At 43.9% G+C, this 15,489-nt stretch overlaps 2 protein-coding genes across 5 annotated transcripts in view; one reads left to right on the forward strand and one right to left on the reverse strand.

Annotated features, from left to right (window-relative positions):
• Nucleotides 1-12,115, reverse strand: part of RMI2 (RecQ mediated genome instability 2) — a 33,045-nt gene extending 20,930 nt beyond the window's left edge. For 3 of the 4 annotated variants that reach the window (XR_005564397.1, XR_005564399.1, XR_005564396.1), the window contains exons 1-3: nucleotides 12,031-12,115; nucleotides 6,100-6,241; nucleotides 4,328-4,536 (exon numbers count right to left, since the gene is read on the reverse strand). The gene's annotated coding sequence lies outside the window, so the exon portion shown is untranslated. The remainder of the gene's footprint in view (nucleotides 1-4,327; nucleotides 4,537-6,099; nucleotides 6,242-12,030) is intronic. The other variant, XR_005564398.1, reaches the window with a different exon arrangement.
• A 142-nt stretch (nucleotides 12,116-12,257) lies between these two features.
• On the forward strand, nucleotides 12,258-15,288 carry SOCS1 (suppressor of cytokine signaling 1). The gene is made up of 2 exons (XM_027711205.2): nucleotides 12,258-12,431; nucleotides 14,316-15,288. Exon 2 carries the CDS (start codon nucleotides 14,391-14,393, stop codon nucleotides 15,003-15,005), a length of 615 nt encoding a protein of 204 aa, XP_027567006.1. The 5' UTR covers nucleotides 12,258-12,431; nucleotides 14,316-14,390; the 3' UTR covers nucleotides 15,006-15,288.
• Nucleotides 15,289-15,489: the final 201 nt, after the last annotated feature.

Genomic DNA, 15,489 nt, shown 5'->3' on the forward strand with positions numbered 1-15,489 from the left:
ACTAGGCATTGCTACTGCTGTTATTTTAACAAGGGCATAGCTTCTTCCAGCTCAGTTCATCTTTCCAAAGGTGCTAATTCTTTAAAGGAACAGTAAAGGAACAGTAAGTACATTGGAAAATGTATCATATGCAAATATGTAATTGTCTCCTGTTCAGCATATTAACACACATACCCTTCAAAATAAATAATAAAAAAAAAGTTATTCCTGAGTATTATAATTGTAAACACCTGTAATGGTGGATTACAGAATCACATTCTTGCACATGAAAGATCCAAGCAGACAGATAATTTTGCAGGTCATTGATAATCAGACAAGAAGTCTGAACAGTCTTGTTGGGTCTAGTGTAAGATCATTACCTTAAGACAACAAAAAATTATGGGTCATATTGTCCATCCAGGGATGAATGGAGCCCCTCTTGGTATGGTGCAAAAGGAGAAGTAAAACTACCCAACTAGTAAAGGGTGTCTGCCCTGAGTTCCCAGTGACTGCAAGGGCTGAGTCACAGTGGGTTCTTGGACATGCAGGGGAGTTTTAGCAGGAAACCGCCTACCACTTTTATTTACAGCTCTACTTCAACTATGCCATTCGACTCAGCTCAGGAGGTGATTTTATCACTCTAGATGTTGTGGATGCATCTGTACAGAGACACTTTCCAAAAGGCCACGTATGTTTAGCGTTGTTTTCATGAGGTTTCTTTATCTATTCACTTCAGATGGAAGAAATACTGCCCCTTCTACTCTTCTACCTCCCTCTCTCCATCCACTTGAATTTGAGTCATACCTGACCTGCACACAGGCTTTGCAGCTCGTCTGTTTAGAAACCAGCGTGAGCACAGGCAGCTACAGCAGCACAAAAGCACTTCAAAATTTGAACAATTCTGGTGTCTCATCATTAGTTTTAAGTAAGGCAGGAGCTCAAAGATCCAGAAAAGCGGGGGGACCACAGTTCTGCCAGCCTATCCTGCCCCAACTCAGTGATCTCCACATTCAGCACCTAGGAGAGTCCTGTTCTCCCACATTCAACACATTATCTTCCTGGCAATTAACTTAATTAAAACAACTGTAAGTTTGTATAAAAAAAAACATTCTGGAATCCTGGTAAAGTTTCTTCTTTGTAAAATACAGAATTCTCTATAGGAATCTATGGTAAAAAAAATGTAATTGTTTGCAAATTTCAGCCCTTAAAATTGAGACAGGACCTTCCTTGCCTTTCTGCCAATTGTGTCCTAGTTTTGTGAGAGTTAAGATCACACATTTCCCCAGCACCCCTGTGTCACTTGGTGCACAAATGTGTGAGTGGGCAGATTTCAGGTTGCATATGCAAATGTAAATCTGATATTGCCCAGTTTTTTAGTTCTTGGCTTTGTAACCACATGAAATCGGTGCAGTGTGTGCACCAGTGTACAGGATGGGAGGAAGGCTGTGGTCTCTGCTGCACTGAAGTGCAGACTGCTAATTAGGAGAAGAGGAAATGGGGTAATGTTTCTCTGGAAGAGTGATGGGGTCTCATGACTGCACCAGAATCCCATTTTCAGAGCGGAATGGCTGCTAAATTCCTGCTGATGAGGACTTGTCTCCAGTCATGGAGTGCTCATTGGGGCAGTAAACCCAGTGGAAAACCATGACCCAGACTCTCCCAAATCTCCTGCCTGTACAGGCATCTGTCATATTTCCCCAGCCCTGAAAAAGAGGCTGGAAGGAGATAAGGGAAGAAACATAAAACCAAGAAAATATTTCTGTTGGACCCATTTCTGTCTGCATATAGCAGTAGGCAGAAAAGTTTATGCAAATTAGAATCAGCCACAGGACTTCTGGGAAGTTGGCAGTGATGCTCTCAGTGTCTCAGAGCTAAGGTATGAGTGAAATTAAGAGAGGAAAGCCTCCTAATAACCAGTACAAACATGCAGTTCATCCAGTAAAAAATTGCTTTGACAGTCTATGTTGGCAGCTACAGACACTTGGGATCAGTTTTTCTTTTCTATGCTGCACAAAACTCTCTTGCTGGTCGTTCTTTAAATCCAGATTTGGCTTTAGCCCTGCCTTTCAAGTACACATTTGAAGTACACATCTCAAGTACACATCTCACCATGTGCAGAGCAGAGAAAGGACGCTGCATGAATCATGGGAGATGATCTATTTGCCAGAGCTTTGTAGGCTGTGCCATTCTTGGTATTTTCTGCAGCGAGTCTGTCACATGAAGGGGATTCATTTGTGACCTGAAACAACTCAGTGAGTGTGACTCTGTAACACCCAATGGGTTACGTCCCCAGTCTGAGTCTGGTGTTTCCCTCTCTCCCCAGATCACACCCCTCCTACTTCTACCACCATCACAACCATGTGCTGGCACAAAATTAACAGAAAATAGCCACACTCAGATCTGCCTGCCACCCGCTAGCGGAAACTGGGAATTCACTGGAATTCATGGAACTGGAGGCAGGTCACACACATGATACCACAATTTATCTGCACAGTTGATATTTTACAGTTTCATGTGTGTTGTTCAGTTTCCCTGAAATTAACCTTTGAAAAAAAAAAAAGAAAAGAAAAGAAAAAAAGAAGAAAAACCCGCAGCCTTTCAGGGGGATCAGAAACCCATTTCAGGAAACGTTACCAACTTTGATGGTAAATGCAGCCACTGAGAGTAAATGTATTCCTTTGTGTGTGTGTGTGTGCATTGGACTAAGTTTTTTATTGAATTTCATAGAATCAGAGAGAAACAGAGGAGGAAAAGTGGGGAATGCTATTCAGCTTACTGCTGGAATAACACATTATATATTGCACACTTATCAGTGGTGAGCTATTTTTAGTGTGATCCACGAGCAAGCAAGAAGTCAGGACTTTTATCCAGTGCTTGAATCAGGCAAGCTACTTTTTCCAGCCTGGACACCTGGAACCCTCCAGTGCAGGGATCTCTAGGCATTGCTCCCCTGGCACAGGGCACAACCCTGCCCTGGGCTCCCCTGGTCTGTGACCCAGTGGTCAATGACTGTCGGGGGAAAAATGGGACACTAGGAAAGTAAGGATAAAATATACAAGGAATAAAAAGCCAGAATGAAATTGGAGGTGTTAGGCAGTATCCTTTCAGCTAGCTCAAAATTTGTAACATAAATGTATCTAGAAGGGAGCTTTGAATGTCTTTGTCTTCCAAACCAGGCTATTTTTAGCAGTGAAGTTAAGGTCTGGACCCCACTGCTCCATTCTGGGTGCAGTCCTGCTTTTCCATTTTACTAAAAATATCTACTTGGAGATCTTTGCCCAACTGCCTTTTGCAGCATTTCGGATGCAGAAGTCAAGGCTAACATGAAGTCACATTTGCACCCTGCTATAGCCACAGTATATCTATCACATTCCTAATTAAGCACCAGCACAGACCACAGAACAAAATGTTCACCTGCACAACAAAGGAAAAAAAAAAAAATCCTGAGAACCTTCCTAAGAACACAGACACTGTACTGTTGTACCTGTGTTTATTTGCTACTGTAACAGGAAATCTTCACAAGGGCTCTGATGAAACTCCTGCCAAGTCTTTAGCCAAGAAATCTAAACTCACTAACGATTTCCTCCTGACCACAGCATAGTCTGTAAGTATGGACTTGGGAAGATACTGGAGCATTTTTAATGTACCCAGGAATTCTGGGTGCCTGGGGGGGCTCTGGAGCTCAGCAAACCTCAGGATGTGCAGGGCCTTGTGTGTAGCTGCTCCACCTTCACCACGGGTAAGGCACAGCACCGTATGAGCATTACAAAGGGGCTGACTAACTGCAAAATCCACACTCCCTGTTAGTATTTTAACCTTTCCTTATAGACTCAGGGAGAGAGGGTATAGACCTGTTTATATGGGAAATGATGAGAGAGAGCTCAGTGTTTAAATTCACATTCATCAGTGTATTGGTATTTCTTGCTAGAGGTGCTTAATTTCATCTGTTTGCCTATGAAAGTTCTTGAGGGAAAAAGCCCCAACACTTGGCATATGAAGAATTATATCTGCTTTTTCTTGACAACACCCAGCTAATCTGAATTTTTAAACTGATGATTAGAGAAATCTAATTATGGAACTTCAGCTTAGATATATAGTAAATCAGCAATCACCTGAAGGCTGCAGTAACTTATATTGGTTGAGGCTGTAATGCCAGGAACATACAGATCATTTTGTTTAGAGGTAAACCCAGAAAACCATGGACAGAGTTTTGGTACTGCTACAAAAACTGAGAGGTTACTCAGTCTATACTCCAATAGTATAAGACAGAGCCAGAACAGGACAGGTGGAGTAAAGAACTAAAGAGAAGTACAAATTTAAACTGCTCACCTCTAATAGCTTCACTCACCTTCCCAAAAGGTTCTTCTGTGAGTAAGTTGTATTAGAATTACTTGTGGTTTGAGGTCATCACATGTCACTCCTCATACGTCCAAGAAGTTTTTGAAGGTCACCTTGGCAAGCTCAATTCAATTTATGTAACCAAGTCTAAGGCTTCCTTTAGACTCATCAGACAGTCGCCAGCATTTTATTTTGACGTTATTATGAACTGAAATAAACCTGCAATTGAAAAACAGCATCAGCACTCCAGCCTAAGATAAGTGAATATAAGACTTCTCACACTGTCAGAGGACAAAGTGGCCCTTAGAAGGTGAGTCACCACAGACAGCAAAACCTCCCTGCAAGAGCAACTCAGTGAGATCTCCAGAACTCCTGAAGCAAATCCTCCAGGCTGGGCACTCTTCCCACTTTCATATTCTTAATTACCTAATTTACTGTTAGGAGACATCAAGGCCTGCATGCAAAGCTACACTAATTTTACATAATGTAATATTTCTTCTTAATTAATCCAAAAGCATGTGTGGTGAGGTCTGTATGTAACTGATATAGATGTTTCTAAAATTAGAGAATGCTTCATTAATACCGTTAGATGATGTTTGTAATTTACCATTTTAACAACAGATGCCAAAAATTCTACATTTAAAGGACTTTTTATCTCGTGTCAGAAATTGTCAGCTTATTCTCCTGATTCCTAGAAATTTTCCTGGAGCTGGAGCATGGTGAAGTTAATCTATTCTGAACACAGCTTATTGAGTTCACATGTAAAACTGGCTGAGGTTTGCAATAAAAAAATCCAATTCTTTCTCCACAAGAGCAATTATAGTGAGTTTTTTTTCCTTTTCTTTTCTGGGTAAATGAGGAATTAATATTTGTACTCTGAAGAAAACTGCTGACCCACGTATCAGGACCTCTTTTCTCCAGGGACAGAGGAGAAACAGAAATCTGGATAATTTCTCAGTACTTTGAAAACTGAGACATTAAAATTCACATTAGCTATTTCTTGCCTATATATTTGTAGACGTGTTACATAACTAGCCAAGACCATAAGACAATAATAAACTCTATATAGCATCTATCTGTACAGTAGAATATAAGGTGCACATTCAGTAGTTTCTATTTGTTGGGTATAGGAGTTATTAGATTCTGCAGGACCTAATATATTCCATCATCCTAAGAGTTTGGTGGTGTATGATTCGAGATGAAACTGCAGCTGTAAAAAAGATCTGTCAATTAAGATAGGTTAGAATCACAGCAGAAATACAGAGGCCAGCAAATCATGCCCATGAAAGATATTTTCTCAAGGCTGAGTATTAATAGTGATTTATTCAGGTTTAGTCATCCAGGCTTGATGGCTTCAAGTATTAAAAGTCCAACTAAGTAATCTGGAAGGGTCTCAGTGAGTTGTGACAGAAATAAGATTGTCCACCCGGATCTGGATGAGAAGCTGCAAGAGACTGCTATGCCACCACCTTCTGATTTCTCAACTTCCTCTGTGCTAGTTGTGTCTCCTATAGCAGCACTTTTTTCACTTCAAGAAGAAGACCACTTTTTTCCTTTTAATTTGGGCTACAGAATCTCCCTACATTCAAGGAAGTAGAACTGAGATTTGCATCCATTTGACCATATTAAGAATGAATTTTAATCAGTTTCTGTGAAAACCAAAGGTGAGGGAATACTTGAGTCATTTCCTCCACCTCACCCCAACCATGAAAATCTCCTCCTGTGTTGATTATGCCCATGTATAAAATGCATTAGAAACTGATTCCACAGCCCTTGACTTACTTCAGTAGAAGCACAGCATTTGCCTGTGGTTTGAGTAGATGGACTCAGGGGAGAACCAGAAGGAGCATCAAACACTGTCCACCTGCAGCAGCAAATGAAAATTTGTAGTCATGTAAATCATTCAGGAGAAGCTAAATAGGCACTGTAAAGGAAAAGAAGTGGTGGAAAATGCCTGTAAGAATGGGAAATTATAAAAGCAGAGAGTAAAGATACCATTAAACTAGTAATAAAGATACACTGGAGACCTTTTGGCATTATTAATTGATTTTTTTTTGGTATCCTCAATGTTCCCACTCAAAAATAAATTTTGCCCAAAGCTTACCACCTCTCCTGTTGCACTCTTTACCATCAGAATTCCCTTCCCATATTTCATGGATCCATAAATGCCTGAGGACCCTAACTGCATGTACAAACAGTAACCTGGTCTCTAAAACCCACAGCACAGTTCAGCATCAATTCTGTGCCACGTTACTCTCCTTTCATGGGCTTGGGATCCAAAAAGACATGAGAGCAGGGAGAAACACAGAGTGTGGCTTCAAGCAAGGGAGAGAGGGCAGCAAGGGAGGCAATGGAAAGGGAGCAGAGGTCTGTACTGGCTCAGTTTGGAAAGGATCACTGAGGTGCTTTATTTCAGCCAGACTGGAATAAAATTAGCAACAGGCTCTGAAATTCAGTGCCTGTGTTCCTCCAGCCAGCATTGAAACCTCTGTAGTCCAGTAAGTGTATCTGGAAGCCAAACTTTATATGCTCCTACTTTAACATATCCAGTTCAGTATTTAAAGCTGCAGTTCCCCTGAACAACACCCTGCTATCTCTGGAATCAGCACCAACATTATTTTTAGGGATCCACAGTTCCTTCATTAGTTGTGGAGTATGCACATACAGACTCTCTCACACACACACAAAATCCAGCAACACAGAATTGTCATTCAGATGAAAAAGCAACCAGAAAGCAGGCTGCCCTTTCACAATACTTTTGCCAACAATTTGAAACTTTCCTTTTTTTCCCCCCACTCAACTAATTACCAAGAAAGATGTCTAAACTATTGAGATGTAGAAAGCCCAAACCACATTTTTGTGTGGTTAACTGCTCAGCATTTGAATTCATAAGGCTAAATCGAATCTTGATTTGACTTGGTTAATGTCTACAAAGAGCTTCCACTGAAACATCAAACAAGATCCATTTAGTCTGGGCTCAGGGAAACCAGCATTAACTACCCCTGAAAAAGTAGCTAGCATAATTTAAAATAAACAATTCCAGAATAGCCAGCTTAGAAAGAAACTTCCCTCATAGCCTTAGACAGTTTATTGCTTATTTGAAACATGGCATTTATCTCTTCCAGTTTATCTCTTACAGTGAAATATTTCAGACAACATGGACTATTCCAGGGAGCTGACGAGAGGGAGAGGTTCAGCTGTTACTCAGTTTTAGTACACAATTAAGATAAATTTGCTTAACTTCCAAAACACAGTGTTTTTCATTTTAGCCATTGGAACTTCCTAACAACTAATAGAGTGATCCTTTTAGGAAGACAAACCTGATTCCTATTGTCCATCCCAACTGGATGGCATCTGACTTGTATATTTCCTGCAGAACAGCACAAATTCCAGTTCAGACAGAATTTATTACCTCTTTACCAACTGGTTAACCCTTGTCTAGGTAGACGCTTATCAAGGCTTGATAATAGCAGATTGGTGAATTCCTCAAAATGTATTTTGTTCTTGGCATAATGACGTGTCTGCTGTGACTGACAACTGTGCCAGACACGCATTGTTCTTCAGTGGTATCAGTGTAAAGTGAGTCATCTTTGTAGCCATTTTACCTGGAAAAACTGACTAAAAGGATAAGAGGATGAGCTGTATTCCTCAGGTCCACTTTATTACTTCTTAACTTAGAAAATTGTTGAATGGATAGTATGGAATTGGGAGGTGTGTGAGGAAATGACTGGTCACAGTAGTTACACCTTTTGGACACGTCCCATTTAAATGCATCAAACTCTGACCCTAAAACCTAATCAAAGTGGGTGACAGAGGTTCACACTTCACTCAGTGCTGCTGGTTTCACTGCATCTGAAAGCAGACTCGGAGACAGTGTGGTGTCTAATTTACTTGCAAAATCAAAGAATTCCGATTTCAAGGGTTTCGTTTAAATGAAAATTCAGATTCTGGAGAAGAAAACAAAACCCACTAAAACAGGAAGGATGGTATTGTGGTTAAGTTTCTAGTATGGGGCTCTGAAGACCTGAATTATGTTCCATTCCTAGCCCTACTGCAGACTATCTCTCTCTGTGACTTCAAGCAAATCACTGAATCTCTTGGTGCTTCAGTTTCCCTTTTTTAAAGACGATGTTGGTGATTTGATCAGTTTAGATAACGAACACATTCACATAAGAGCTACCATTTACAGTATAAGCACAAGAGAGCCTCTAACCTCAAAACACTATTGAAAAATATGTGACCCTGTTTACTGAACTGTTCTTCCAAGAAAATAGCAATTCCATATTAAATTCCCACACTGATCACCCACTTACTAAACAAAACTCTAAACAACATGCTATTCCACAGATGCATTGGCCTGCCAATTAATCCAGATTCATAAGAGAATCAGAGGCTAAAATAGGGAGTGCTTGCTGATTTTCTAAGCCTTTCAGTTTTTTTGTTTGTTTGTTTTAGGTTTTTTGTTTTGTTTTGTTTTGTTTTGTTTTTTCCCAGAGGACTGTCCCTGCAGTGGGGATGAATTCAGCAGGGTGTGGAGTGCCCCATAATGGAATTTATACTGGGGAATACCATACCTGGTACCACACCCTCTCTCTCTTGGTGGTTTCACAGGGTGAGGAAAGGCTTGGAGCATAACTAAAGGAAGCTCTGTCTGCATTACACTGCTGCTAGTAGGGATAAAAGTGTGGGGTTTGGAAAGCAAACTAACCAACAGGAAAATGTCTTGTGTACCCCAAAAGATACTGTACTCTCCTACCTTCAAAACCACTTTCAGACCCATGTTTTTTCCCTTGCTGCCACCGGGCAGACCTTGCCTGGCATCCCTAGTGCTTTCTTAACAGATTCCCTCTCCCCTTTGCCCTGTTTCTAGCCCTGCTCCTGCTGTACAAATGCCCAGCAATTCCTCTGAATTTTCTGTCATCTTCCAAACCAGTACTTACAAAATAGGGGTAAGGGCTTCTATTTTTAACAAAAGCTGAGTTTGTTCTTTGTTCTAGCTTTTGGAGATTTACTGATAGAAACCTTCAGATCGAAAGCATTTACTTTGCTGCCCCAGGAAACAAGGGAGAAAGAAAGATGGGATAATGTCTTTGGATAATTTTCTTTCTTCTGAGACTTTGCTTTGCTTTTCTGAGACCATTAGCAGGGAAGAAAGGGAACACAATTTGTTTCTCCACGTGAAAAGGTACTTTGTGAAGAAGACAAAAGTAGGTGTTTCACACAGAAAGCTTTACTTACCAAACAGACCCTAAGTCTAATTCACCTTGCAAAAAGCAACTGCTTTTTGAGTGACAGAGCACAGATCAGAATAATCTGAACTGGCAGCTTTGCTTTCAGCTTCAGTCCTTTCTAGAGATCTTTCTCCATGGGCTCTGTCCAGCAGCTCTGCACCGGTTCCAAATTTCTGCACTGCCCTCTACTGGGTACAGTAACTATCCAATCCTGCCGGCGTGGAGCTCTTCCCAAGGCCCACATTGTAGGGTTTGAAGCTGAGGGAGTGGATGTAAGAAAGGAAGAGGACGGGAATGATATAAGAAAGGAAAGAGGACGGGAATGGGGGATTGCAAAAATGAAACATGAGTGGGTAGAATTGAAGATATCCCAAGAAAGCTCAGTCTGTGGGACACCTAAAACCCCAGCTCTTCTTGTCACAAAAACTACACTCACTGTGCAAGTGTCCTTCACATATTACAGCTGATGGCCACTTCTCCTGGGCAAGCCTTTTCAAGGCACTTTATGGAGCCCCCCAGACCACTCTACTGTGATTCACATAGAGATGGTGTCAAACTCTGTAAGCAGCAGCCTGACACACTTGGCTTTTGGTGTCCGAGCTGGCAGGCTCACTCCATCACTCTCCTCAGCAACTGGGAGTTAACATGCCCATTCGAGCCTTGCCAAGTTCTGAAGCTTTGCAACTGAGTATTATTACCACATTCTTGCTCAATGAAGACGATTTTTTGGACAGACACTTCATCAGCTGCACTACTGAGTGCATGGCAGACAGACTGCATGTGCACCTGCAGGATCTTTCTTTCCCCTGTGATCTTACAAAATTACGAATTACATGAGAGTGAAACAGCTTTCCTGGCACATCTACAGCAGCCTTCAGCCAACTCCATCTCATCTGAGAAACATGCACAGCACTGTGGCAGCCCTGCCGTGCTCCCACTTACAGCCACAGTGGTGGCAGGAGCCAAGGGTGCAGCAGCAGGGAGGGAGCCTGGCTGGGTGCCTGGGGGCTAGGGAGGAGTTAGAGGATCTCAGCTGTACTTTTGGCTCTGATATACTTTATCTTGACAGAATTAAGGACTTCAAAACCCTTTCCTTTGAAGGGTGGAGGGGAGGAAGGGGACTTTGTTTTGCCTAAGTAGCTGTTAAGGGCAAAGCCTGGTTGTATTACCTGTCTGAACATGAACATCAAACCAGCCATTGAATCTGCTCGCAGCATGGAGTGCACTACGCCAAAGCAAATAGTGGCAAAACACTTCTCACTATTGCATGTTCAAATTCTAAAGTAAGTTTCAGTTCCACCATTGCTTCATTCTTTTGTTTTACACAGAAAAGCAGATGATCTTCCCCCAGCTGCTTATGCCAAACATTGACTAAAGCTCTGTTGCTCAAAAATTGTTTGATAGAGTATTCTGAGCACAAAGTGAATCTCTTTGCAAGGTCTTAAAATTCATGGCAAGCTCTGTTTCTCCACATTCATGACAACTATGCATGACAGAACTAAGCAGTTCAATCTTGGTGGCTAAACCATCATCAGAAATTTCCAGGTTCACCTCTTGTACACTGGCTGCACATCAGTGTAGGATGCTATATTGCCATTGGGTTAAGTCAGTCTGTGACCACACTAGATTCTGAACTAGATTCTGAAAAGAACATTCAGCGTCAAAGCAGGACATACATTCCCTCAACTTCATCCCAAAGGACAACTCACAAGGCCTTTCCAGCCCCTTTCCCCTTAATCATTTGACAGAGACATTTCCTCTTCATTGTCACAAAACATGTTGATTGCGGGGAAACTTCCTGGACTTTTAAACATGTTGGTTATTACTTTAAGAAAAAAGCTCTTTGGAAAAAGCATACTTTACTGGGCCTGCTTAAGGGAGCACGTAAGACACTGGTTTGGTACTTGAGGTTTAAAATCTCCCTCTGGGCAAGCAGAACAGCATCCCAAGTCTCTTGCACTGGCTGCTGGCAAGGTTATAAATACAGCTGGGATTTGAACTTTTAACTCTGACTACCCTGTAGAAAACCCCAGGGAAATTCTGCTTTGAGAACTCAAACCCCAGTGTAACGTCTTTACAGTCCTCTCAATAGAAGGATTATAGGCGTCTCTGAATGTTTTTCTCGCTTTATTATTGCTCTATTTTTTTTGCCCTTTCTTGAACATTCAAGTTATACACTGAGCCCTCTCACCTGTTCTGTCCACGCTGACCTGTTAGCTCTGAGGAGAGCAGCACGTTAAAACTTCCCATATCGATTGCTTACTTGCTTTCCTTGCCATTCCCCTCCTCCCGCGTTTTGAGCTGACTGCCAGTCAGAGCCTCATCCATCACCTACCTCCAGTGTCCCCTCTCCTCCCCGGGGCCTCAGAGCGCTCTGGTGCTCGGGACTACCCGGCAGCACCTCCCGCCAGTCCCTCCTGACCGAAAAAAACCGAAAAAAAAAAAGAGTAAACCCAGACGTAGTTTGGAGAAGCGGGGTCACCTGGCGAGCGGGACCAGCTCCATCGGAGGGGCGGGGCGGGGAGCCCGGGGTGTTCTCCGCAGCGCTGCCACCGCTGGCTCGGGGCCACCGGGAGAGACTCTGGGAAAGCGAAAGTGAAGCGGGACCACGTGTTTTCCGAGAAGGCGAGGGGAGGAGCCGTGCGAGCCCATCGCCTCCCGTTAAATAGAAAGCAGCGGCGATGCGCGGGCCCAGAGCGCTGGAGCAGCCGCTGCCCGCCCGCCCCGCGGCAGCCCCGGCTCGCCGCGGCGCCAGGCAGGGCCCCCCGCGGAGGATGCTCGGCCGGCCGCCGGGGCCAGGACCAGGACTAGGAGTAGGACTAGCACCAGGACTAGCAGCGTGTGCTGCGCTCCGGGGACGGCCCCCACCCACGGCGCCCCGAGGTAATGGGGGGTCTCTTTGCCGGGGGGTCCTCGCCAACCGCGCCGTGCACCGAGAGGGTCCTGCGCCGCAGCCAGGAGAGGGGACATTTCGGAGAGTCCTGCCAGTTGTGCAGGAGCGCGGTGGCTTCAGGGGTCTTTGCCCTTTTTTTTTTTTTTTGGTTTGTCTGGTTTGGTTGTTTCTGGATTTTTTTTCCTTGCCCTTTTGGCTGTGTCCGTGTTCAGACGGAGCTCTCGTGCCTGGTGTAAAACAGTGGGACAAGCAATAAAGCGAAAGCGCAGCGGGTATTGCGCGGCACCGCTCTTGCCCAGGGACCCTCACTAGCGGGGAGAGCCGGGGCAGCCCCGGGACGGAGCGCACGAACTGACCGCACGGAGTGACCGCACGGCCGCCGGGGCCTCGTCCCAGCCCGCTGCCCGGGCTTTCGGGCTCTGAAATCTGGCGCGTCCCCTGTTTGCTCCGTGCCCTTCGGAAAGGCACCCCAAACTCTCTGTTGGCTCTCTACGGCTTCTGCTAGGGAGCCCTTTGATTTTTAGATCTCTGGCTTAGTGATTATTTCTCCCCAGGTTGTCCTGAAATTAAATTTTTTAACTTTAAACACTGAGCGATAATCCTGGCCCAGAAACTGGAAAAACTGGCATCAGTTTCCTTCTGCTACGCAAAGCAAGCCCAATGCTACTTTCAGCATGTTAAGTTGTTTGCCAGCATAAGGATTTTATAACCCTCTTAGCTGCTTGATGTTTGGTTTCATTTAGGTCATATTACCTCCTCAAGTTGTTAAATTAGCACAGACAGGAATCCAGCTGCGTACTTTCTTTGAAATCCTCATTAGCATGTTACCCTGAACTGTAAGATGGCTGAGGGATTCATTTCTGAGAATACTTCAAGGTTTCTCACAAGCTGCTGCTGCAGATCTATATCTGACTATAGGGATAAATCCTAAAATCTATGCTTGCCAGTAAGGTCAAGGCAGCCAGCGGAGATGTATTGAACCACACTGTCAGAGGCAGACATTTCAGGCCAAACTCATTCCTGGTGCAGCACTGCTAATTCCTTTGAAGTAACACGAGGGATGAATTTAGTCCCTCATGCTGAAAGATATATCAATAGGAAGCAATTTAGATTGGGCCACTTAAAGTGCATGTAATACAGAAAAGAGAGAGACTGCGGAGTAATGCTTTAAGGGTTCACAGAGGTTGACTTGTATACGCTAGTGAGGTTGTAGCACTGCTGTCCCAAGGGAAAGTTGGGGAATGGGAAATTGCCTTTTATAGCTGAGCCTCAGGTTAACAGGGGAGAGGAAAATAGTTTTAGGATTGCTGTGTAACTTGGCCGTGTTACAGCCTGCCCCTCCAAGTTACACTTAGTCGCACCTTCTTCCCCAATTATCCGGAAACATACCCTTCACTCACTTTCTCTTTTTCACACAATGCAACAAATAACGACATTGTCTGAGTTCTGACACTGGGGAAGGGAAAGAGGGAGGGGCAGAGAAACTGGTAATTCAGTTGTAAAACTTTGTTGCTTTGTTCTCTGAAAACTTGAGAATCGGATGGGGCGTACACAAGATAACTTCTCATTGAGAAGTCATTTGACTCAGTAGGCCCTGGTACCCTTCTGTGGGCTCATAGCAGGGAAACTGCATCATCCTCTGTAGCTGTTAATGATCCTTGCTAAATATTTTTGGAGCTTTGGGCTTTGCCATAGTGATAGACTGTTAATCTTGTCAGAAAGCGAGCAGTTGTTTGCCCAGTGTAAATTGGAAAACGAATATTTTATTATTTTATAACGGGTGGGAGGCATATCAATGGAAGACTTGGGTCATTCAGCGATTGCAGCCGCTTCCCTCTGGGGATCTCACATGGTGTCTCTCTTTGGCATTTCAGAATAGCTGCTGGAAAGCTGCCCCGCCGTAGCCGCTGACGCTATGGAAGACCGCATCCGCTGCTCTCGGCTGTAGGATGGTAGCGCACAGCAAGGTGTCAGCAGATAATGCAGTTGGAGCAGACCCAAGACGGCTACTTGACCCTCCGGCACGGGATCGTTCTCAGGCGCGAGGTTTGCACGGCCCCGGCACTGTGCAGGCACAGGGCAACACGCACTTCCGAACCTTCCGCTCCCAGGCGGATTTCAGCAGCATCACCCGAGCCAACAGCCTGCTGGATGCCTGTGGCTTCTACTGGGGACCCCTGTCTGTCAGCGCGGCCCACGAGAAGCTTAAGTCTGAGCCCGAGGGCACCTTCCTCATCAGGGACAGCACACAAAAGAATTGCTTCTTTGCCATCAGTGTTAAGACTGCGTCTGGGCCCACCAGCATCCGGATTAACTTCCAGACCGGTCGTTTCAGCCTGGATGGCAGCAAAGAGACTTTTGACTGCCTTTTTAAGCTGCTGGAACATTACCTGAGTTCCCCGAGGAAGGTACTGGTTACCCCCCTGCGCAAGGTCCGGGTGCAGCCGCTGCAGGAGCTCTGCCGGAAGAGCATCGTGAAGACTTTTGGAGGAGAGAACTTAAACCAGATCCCACTCAATCCCGTTTTAAAGGACTATCTGAAATCCTTTCCGTTTCAGATATAAGTACAGCATTAACTGCATAGGGACACGTGAGAAATGTGTAACAAAATCCAGCGTCCTGGGTTTTTAAGTATGTTTGACAGTGAGCAAACTTATTTTTGTAGCAATTTACTGTATTTTGGGATGGAACCTGAACACTTGACTTCTTATGTTTACAAAAACTGTTTGCACAAACCTGGGGTTTTAAAACCCTGGCGTAATTTTTCTGCCAAGCAGAAGGTTTTATTATTTTATAATATTTTTAATGATATTAACATAATAAACTTTATTGTGACAGTTTTTAAAAAAAAAATAGCATCTCTGTTTTCAGTTTTAAAGGCTCTCATACCTATCCTGCTGACAAAGTTTAACTGCTTACCTCTGTAACTGCAGACAGGTCTCCACGTGGTCCTGCTCTTTGCCCTACTGAAGTAGTCTGTCTTAGTCCAGCAGGCAGAGGATTCCTGCCCTCAAAAGCCTACAATAGAAAGATGCAAGCAAGTAGAAA

Source organism: Pipra filicauda, unplaced genomic scaffold, assembly GCF_003945595.2.
Source record: "Pipra filicauda isolate LSUMZ 115617 unplaced genomic scaffold, ASM394559v2 scaffold317_size908105_pilon, whole genome shotgun sequence".
Lineage (NCBI taxonomy): Eukaryota > Metazoa > Chordata > Aves > Passeriformes > Pipridae > Pipra > Pipra filicauda.